Below are 9380 nucleotides of genomic sequence, written 5' to 3' on the forward strand. Positions count from 1 at the left end.
CAAAATTTTAAAATGCATTTTAGTTTCAAATTGTTTATTTATTGTTTCAAATATTTAATGCGATCGCAATAAAAAAATAAATTTATCCAAATTTTTTAATTAAGATAATTTATAAAGACATTTTAGAAATATACGACATTAAGCTAGTAGATTCCACACTTTTTGGGCTTTATTATTTACCTGGGCCTCAAAGGCCCAATATTCTCTATTTCTCCTTGTTTTGGAACTTACTAGAAAAATTGAGTTCTAAGATCGAAAGTCCTAGAATTTCCGATACTCTCTGTTTTCTCTGGAACCTCCCATAATCTTCCTACCACCCTTTGAAATACCAAACATTCTCCACTCTCATTCCATCCAAAACAATCTTAAAACAAAACTTTCAACGAACACAAAATTACCCCCACAAAAAAAGCAATGGATTTCAGGCTAATGGGTTTAGACTCTCCCCTCTTCAACACTCTCCACCACATTATGGACCTCACAGACGACTCAACCGACAAGAACTTAAACGCTCCAACAAGAACATATGTTCGTGATGCAAAGGCAATGGCTGCAACTCCCGCGGACGTGAAAGAGTATCCAAATTCATACGTGTTTGTGGTGGACATGCCTGGGTTGAAATCAGGTGACATAAAGGTACAGGTGGAAGATGAGAATGTGCTATTGATAAGTGGTGAGAGAAAGAGAGAAGAAGAGAAAGAAGGTGTTAAATATTTGAAGATGGAAAGAAGGGTTGGTAAGTTTATGAGAAAATTCGTGTTACCTGAGAATGCGAATGTTGAAGCTATCTCTGCTATCTGTCAAGACGGTGTTCTTACCGTTACTGTTAATAAGTTGCCTCCACCTGAACCTAAGAAGCCTAAGACTATTGAGGTTAAGATTGCTTGATCGGTGTTCCATCTCATGTTTACAAATCAGAAGCAATGTATGCTTTTTCTGTTTCTCTTGTTGGTTTGTGTAGCAATGGTTTTCTGTGTTTTCGTAGTTACCCCTACATGATGATCATGTGATGTAGTAATGTGTAACAAGATGAAAATAATGAATTTTAATTACTTGCTTTGTTTTTCTGTTTGTAACATTGTTGTGCTGCCCATGGTAAAATTTAGAAACGTAAGTATTAAATAAAAGAAAATGTTTCAGTGACACTTTTTTGACATCTAATTAAATTTATGTTTGAAAAAAAGTTAACAATTGATTGGAAATGATATTGAGAAGGATCACATAATTTACAAATTTGATATTGAGAAGTTTCATGATCAGCTTTACCACAAAAGGAGAGTTATTAAGCAATCTAATAAGTCAAAAAATTTAAGTGTGAGAACTTATTAATTTCTAGTGTGAATTTAGATTCTGCATAACAATTAACTTTCAATAAAAATAGCACGCGCTTCCTCTGGAGGTAAAATCCTCCCTGATTGAATGCCTACCCGTTAATGCCGATCTCTTCTTTATAACCTCGCATGAGCATGAGATGGTCGATATTGATCCTAACATAGTATGCCGCCAGCGCCCATTACGTCTCTTAATGTCGGAGGACGCAATTCCCAGAAAAGTAGAAGTCACTCTTAGTACTATTAGGAGCCTATTAGACCCAAATTCATTTTCAAAGTCAAGTATATATAGAGTGGTTGTCCAACGTCGTCCTGATAGAAAATAAAGGATGTTTGTTGATTATACAAATCTTAAAAGGCCTTGCTCAAAAGATTTTAACCCGCACCCGATTCTTACCCGCCTCCGAATCATAAAAGGCCTTGCCCAAAAGATTCCAACCCGCTCTCGAACATTGATAAATTTGTAGATAATTCAATCGGATATCAATTGCTCTCATTTAAGGACGTCTATTTGGGAAATAACTAAATACCTATGTACGGACCCAAACGGATAAAGAAAGTTTTCAATACCGAGCATGTCAATTACCAATTCAATGTCATGTCTTTTGCGTTAAAAATTGCTGGTGCTATCTACGAGAGAATGATGAATAAGATCTTCCAAGAAGAGATAGGGGATAACTTGAAGTGTACATGGATTATGGATTATATGATCGTAAAGTCTAATCAGGAGGAGCTTCATGCCCAACACCTTCAGCGGGTGTTCAAGACGGTCTAACATATAATATGTGTCTCAACTTAGAGAAATGCACTTTCGGAGTAAGGGTCGACAAATTCTTAGGTTTCTATTTGACTGAGCGGGAAATTGAAACAAACTCAAATAAATGTGAGGCGGTGGTCAAAATGAATTCACTGACATCGAAGAAGGATGTTTAGAGGTTAAACGATATGTTGACTTCCTTCGATAGATTTATTTCAAAGTTTGCATAACACACTTTACCTTTTTATATAATGTTGAAGGAAAAGATTGATTTTGAATGGTTGGTTAATTGTGAAGAGGCGTTTGAATTCGTGAAAAGGACTTTAGCTACATCTACGGTACTCAGGTGAACAATTCTGGGAGAAGTCTTGTACCTAAACTTAGTTGTCGTTGAGGAGGCAGTAAGTGTCGTCCTGATTAGAGAATCACAAACCAACTAAAGCCCAGTTTAATTCATTTTAAAAGCCTTAGAAAGGGCAGAAACGTAGTACCATAAGATAAATAAGGCACCCTTGGTTTTAATAATAACATCTTGTAAGCTCTGGCAGTTTTTCCTCACACATTTCATAGTGGTTCAGACAGTTTTACCACTAAAACATATGATATATCGACCAGATATGGCCGGGTGTTTAACAAAGTGGGGCACTGAGTTATCTGAGTTTGAAGTGTCCTTTGAGGAAATGAAATCTTTGAAAACCCAATTGTTCGCTGAATTCCTAGCCAAAATGACTCTCGTGCCCTTAGAACCATATCGTATATAGATAGTCTTCAGAATCGTTCATCTAATAGCAAGGGAAATGGTGCGGGTGAGATTTTAGAATATAGTTTTGGTTTGGTTGTGGAAGTGTTTGTAAGGTTCGAGTTTCTAACCACCAGCAACCAAGATGAATATAAGGTTGTCTTCGCCAAGACCATGCTCGCGGGGGATATTGGGGCCGAATACATGATGCTACAAACAAACTACCAATTGATTGGTTGTTTCCCAAATAAGGGGAGAAGCCCAAGAAAAGGATCATTTGCTATATTGGTACCTCAAGCTGGATGTAGACAAGTTTGCAGGGCATAAAGCATTCAAGATTATCCATGTGCCACATGAGGAAAACTCCTGAGCCAATGTCCTATTCCGGCTATCCAACAATAGAAGTCTCGATATTAACCAACATTTCGTTCAATAAATTAGAATTATCCCAAGTGTTGAATTTAAAGTTAATATGGTAGCACTTGTATATGACGTAGCTCCCCTTTCTTAGATGACCCCGATTCAACATATATCGATTCTCGAATTCGAATCCTTCCATCAGATCCATCCAAAGAAACTATGGGGAAAAGAAAGTTAGATGGGTACACTATGGTTAGAGAGACTTTGTATAAAAGGGGTTTGTCTACACCATTGTTGAGGTGCTTATGGAAAGTAAAGGTCGATTACACCCCTGGAAGAGTATGAGGAAAATGGAGGGCAACACCTGGGGGGGTAAGGGATCTAGTTAAGAATGTTCTAAAGAGGGGTATTATTGGCCGACCATGATATAGAATACCCAATAATACGTAAAAAAAATGCGACCAGTGTTAGTGGCACGAGGAAGTTTTCAATGCCATAGCCACCGAACTAAACATATTAAACATCACGATGGATATTTATGCATCAGGGGATGGATATCTTCGGATCCTTCACCCCGACACCGGGACAACTCAAATATCTTATTGTTGTTGTGGATTATTTCACTAAATGGATCGAGGCCGAGGTGCAAATAACCCACATTTTCTGAGCTATTACAAGTCATAATTCTTATTTATATCTTTTTTGTTTTATCATTTAGTAGCTCAATTTATTGCATTTTGTTGTTTTTAGAGTAGTTTACAAGGAGTGCAATATGTGCTCTCTTTTATAGTTTTATGTGTTTGTCGCTTTTTACAAGGTTTGTTTTGATGAGCTCAGGCATATAACAGTCGTGAACAATATCTAAGAGTAAAAAAGAAAGCAAAAGGCTAGAATCAGCTCAGAGGAAAAGAGAAACAACAAACTATGATTCCTGCGACATACATAGTTGAAATATGTACTGGAAGGAGAACTGTTTTGAATGGATAAGAACAAAGGCACTACAAGACAAAAGGTAGTACGTAGTACACCCACTACATGTGTGCCATGCAACAAAAGGACAAGCGTTGTCTGCTCCTCTGCTGCAGCAATTTTCCCTACTACACTCCCCCTAATGTTTATACATGATTTTCATGATATACGAAAGAGAAGAAAAGGAGGGAACTTTGCTGCTTTTACCTTGGACCTGATTTGATTTACTCTCAAGCCCATGATCCAAGACAAATGAAAAAATCCTAGCTCATGCATCTATAAAAGCAACACTTGAAGATTGAAGAAATAGTCCAACTTCTATTAGAGAAAAATCACGAAGAACAAAACCTGTGAAGGAAAGAGTTGAGTGAAGATGAAGTTTCTTCTTCTCACCACCCCATGTGCCTATTGCTGAATCCTGGTGCGACAGAAGGTGTCACTTGTTAATTATCCATTGCAAGAAGACAAGACGTTGCTCTTAAGTTGTTATTTCTTTTCTGCTTTGCATTTTAAAGTTGCTTTGAGAAAATTGTAAAATAAAAAAAGTTGTAAAATTAATAAGAAAATTATGTTATAAATGAGCCTAATTTTGAACTTTTTCGTGTACTCCTTATTTGACCTTATTAATTGACATCACTAATATATGTTTTCACTCATTTCATATAATATTTAATGAAAATTCATTAGTAATTAAATATTTATCCCCTCAAATTAACTCTTTACAATTTCTTAAATAGTCTAGAGACAAATATTATACTTCCTCCATCCCAAAAATAATTGTCATAGTCGACACTTTCACACATATTAATAAATAGTTATAAATGAAAGAGAGGTAATAATAACTTTACCAACTTATCTTATCAACTACACCCTCCGTTTTTTATTATAAGTCGTTTTGGAAAAAAAATTGTATTTAAACATAAGTCGTTTTACAATTCCAATGAATAATTAATGCTATTTTTCCTATTATATCCTTAAGTATTTATTATTCTCTCTCCTTTCAATTATATAAATTTATCTTCCGTATGTCATTAATGAAGGATAATTTTGTAAAAACCTTCATAATTTCTTATTTTCATATAACAATTATTATTTTTCTTAAACTGTGTGAAAAGTCTAAAACGACTTATAATAAAAAACAGAGGGAGTATTGGTGTAATCAAATTAGTATTAATGATAAGTAAAAAAATAATAAATAAGAATATTTATTACAGGGTATAATTGGAAAATTAAAAATAAAATTGTATTGGTAATCTAAAATAGTGACAAATATTTTGAGATAAATAATTTTTTTTAAATGTGACAATTATTTTGGAACAGAGAAAATATATAAGAGGAATATTAGATTTTGATAATCACATTCTTAATCCTGAGTCTCAGCCAACTAGAATATTCATTTCAAAGCTTTAACCCCCTTTCATGTCCAATTTATAGGATAAATCAGAGATCACTTCAAATTGTTGGTCAAACAATAAAATATCTGCCAGAGTGGTGCATGAGACAGTTTGGACGTGTGTAGATGATACCGAGATCTCCTTTTACGGTTACTCTTGACCCCATTATCCGCCGAGATCTCACTGCTATCTTTCAAGACTGGGGGCATCATTTGGTGTTAGAGGAGTATCAGGGGATGTTGGCCACCCAGAGCTAGCACTGTGTAGATGGATATGTGACATGGTTTTTCAAGTGTCACATCATATCTGACACCCGATGCTCCTGGGCGTCCACCTAGGCCAACGCATAAGGAGCTCTTGGAGAACCAGCAGACCGAGGATGACCATGTCACTGAGCTCCTGTCAATATGTCAGCGGATACAGTTGATTGGGCAGGAGGTATTGGACAGAGGAATCATTCAGGAGGGTGGTGCAGAGGAAGGTCAGTGAGGCGTCCTTTGCGGTGACGTATAGGAGGCAGAGGAGGTCGCAGGGGTTAGGATTAGGCATACTCAATAGTAGTAGTAGCCTATATTTTATGACTTTTTTTTTTTGGTGTTGTAATATTTCTACATTTTGCACTTATCAGAACAATAATTACTATATTTTGATATTTTATTTTAGTCTACGTATTTTTTATTTCTATTACACATACACATATTTCGCATGTGCATATCTGAAACTGGTTTAGGGTGTTTTCGATTATGCATATGCGAAAAAATCTCTTATATTTTAATTCTCACGTTTAAATTATAAAATTTGGAAAAAAAGGTGTTTCGGATAAGCATATCCGAAACATCTTAAAAATGTGAAAAGAGTGCGTTCGGATATGCATATCCGAAAGGTATTCTGAGATTTTCAAGGATATTTTTCACCATGTATGGGTGTACTAAGAAATTCCCTTACTCTATTACTATATATAGGGGATAAAGAAGTTTGGGTTGGTTTATTTTTGTTCTCATTTTAACCTTTAAAATATAGTTTATTTCATTTAAAAATAAATATTAATAAAATGGTGTCGTTTTTTATGAAGAGAGCTGTAATTAATTTTAAGGTAATGTTAACATGTGTCCTAATGGCACATGTTAAGAGTTAAATGTAGATATTTTTTTCTTAGAAATTGTGCGTTGTTTTCATTAAAAGTTGATAATTAATGTGTTTATTACATTTTTTAGTACAAATTTTTTATATTTAAGTTTCTTAACATGTGTCATTGGGATACATGTTAGCTTTATCTTTAATTATAGTGTCATGCTAACGAGTGCCTTAGGGGCATTGGTTAAGGATTTCAAATATAGAAAATATTCTTTAAATGAATCAATAATTTAAACTTCCAATGCATTGAATACAAGTATTTTCAAGAAAAACATACCTTTTATTTTTTAGAAAAGTCAATTATTTTAATTTTCATTACGTTTAATACAAGTATTTAATAAATAAAATATACCATTTTAAACTCTGTTAAAATCATTTACTCATCTAAAAAAAGACTTTTGCAATTTTTAGACTTTTCCTTAACAAATCAAAGAAAAGTTCTCATATGTGTTAAATAGGGGTGGGAATAGGCTAGGATAGGCTAGGCTTTATAAGGCCTGGGCCTGGCCTATGATAAACTTACAAGGCCTGAGTCTGGCCTATGGCCTACTATAGGCTCGTTTTTTCAGCCTGACCTGGCCTTTTTAAAAGTCTGGCCTGGCCTGAAAGCCTATTTAAAAGCCTCTTTCTTATTAATATTTTCAATTAATTCATATTACTTAAGAAGCCTTATAGGTCGCATATATATGAACATTTAGACCGACCTATTTAGCATTTTTTTTTCTAATATATATACATATATAGACCAATCTATTTAACACTTTTTCTAATATATATGCATATATAGGCCAACCTATTTAGACTAATTTTAATATATATGAAAATATAGGCCGGCCTACAAGGCTTTATAGGCTTTTTTAATAGCCTAGGCCTGACCTATTTTATTAAATAGGCTTTTAAAAAAGCCCAAGCCTGGCCTTTTTATCAAATAGGCCTGGCCTGGCCTGGCCTTAAGTAGGCTAGGCTATAGGCCCCTGTAGGCCGGCCTGGCCTATTCCCACCCCTAGTGTTAAACAACTATTCTTGTAAAAACTTTGGTGAATCTACTATTTCGGACATTCGGTATTTTGTTAAGTTTTTATTTACCCTTTAATCTTTAAGGATGATTGGTTGATTAATCATGACTGCATTAGTGTTTTTATTATTTTCCTCATTGAAATTTTTTTTTTTCTTATAAGAAAATTTTATTCTTTTTTGTTGGTGCCAAACAATCCTCGGAAGCATTTCATAGAGAGAGAATGAGAGAAAGTGATGGTAAAAGTGTGTTGGATGTTGGGTTAGTGTCCGCTTATCGTTGGTTTCTTTGTCGGTTGCATACAGAAATTCTAATACAATAACACCACATGACATGTACTGTTAGATTGAATATCTATAACTACCTTTGACTTCAACATAGTTTTTATTTTGGTTATAATTTTTGTATTACTAAAAATGAAAATGAATTCTGCATTATACATAGGTGGTCGGCATAATTGAATCACTAAATTAATGAATAATGATTTTTTTTTTGTTTTATAGTTAAATTCTTATACTACAATTACTAATTGTGTTTTTTTAATACAAAATAATAAACGATAATCACCCATTAATAGGACCGACCCTGGATCAGGGCAATCAATCCCATAGTTCAGGCCTAAAAAAAATAGGGCCTCAAAAATCACTAAATTAATGAATAATGATTTTTTTTTTGTTTTATAGTTAAATTCTTATACTACAATTACTAATTGTGTTTTTTTAATACAAAATAATAAACGATAATCACCCATTAACAGGGCCCACCCTGGATCAGGACAATCAATCCCATAGTTCAGGCATAAAAAAAGTAGGGCCTCAAAAATTTGGATGGTGGACTTAGTAATATGATAAATGTTGTTATATATATATATATATATATATATATATATATATATATATATATATATATATATATATATATATATATATATATATATATTTGTTGAAACAATTGCATTGTTGCTTCACAAGTCTCACTTTATCTTTAAGGTTGAATGTTCGATCCTTTGATGCGAGGCTTGTGTAATATTTTTATCTGGATCTCCATCCCACTGGGCAACTTTAATTGTTAAATATTTTTTGAAATTAAAAATATATAACAATTTTATCATTAAAGTAGAAACATGATTCCATCGTTCCATGATGAAGAATGGTTTGATGTATTATTATTTTTACATAGAAATACAGAAATATATATATATATATATATATATATATATATATATATATATATATATATATATATATATATATATATATTGTTTAATTTTATTTCTATTATAAAATTAATAGAAAGCTAATACTATTTTTAGTTAACTTTTATAATTAAATGGATTGTGAATGAAATTATTAGATTTAAATTATTATATCATCAATTTTAAAGTTAGTTGTTCAATATTTTTTAATAGGGGTTCATTTTTATTATTAGCCCCGAACTTCTAAAAAGTCAGGACCGGCCCTGACCACTAATGTACGCTCCTTACTGGTTTCTTCCCATTTTTATTGAAATTAGATATTATAGGGGGTGGTGGAGATATTTCTAAAAGACCCACGACCCATAAAAGGATTGAGTCCTTAGCAGGAGCTATTTACTACTAGAGTCCAAATGCTTGGTTATTATATTTTTTATTTGTACCTATAATGAATATATTAATGATAATTTATAGTAAGGATTCACTCCA

The 9380-nt window shown here is 33.3% G+C and overlaps 1 protein-coding gene across 1 annotated transcript; it reads left to right on the top strand.

Moving 5' to 3' along the window:
• Positions 1–259: 259 nt before the first annotated feature.
• LOC131655241 (17.1 kDa class II heat shock protein) lies at positions 260–1076 on the top strand. Its single transcript, XM_058925132.1, has one exon. It carries the CDS (start codon positions 415–417, stop codon positions 886–888), a length of 474 nt encoding a protein of 157 aa, XP_058781115.1. The 5' UTR covers positions 260–414; the 3' UTR covers positions 889–1076.
• Positions 1077–9380: the final 8304 nt, after the last annotated feature.

This window comes from Vicia villosa, linkage group LG3 (assembly GCF_029867415.1).
Source record: "Vicia villosa cultivar HV-30 ecotype Madison, WI linkage group LG3, Vvil1.0, whole genome shotgun sequence".
Classification (NCBI taxonomy): Eukaryota; Viridiplantae; Streptophyta; class Magnoliopsida; order Fabales; family Fabaceae; genus Vicia; species Vicia villosa.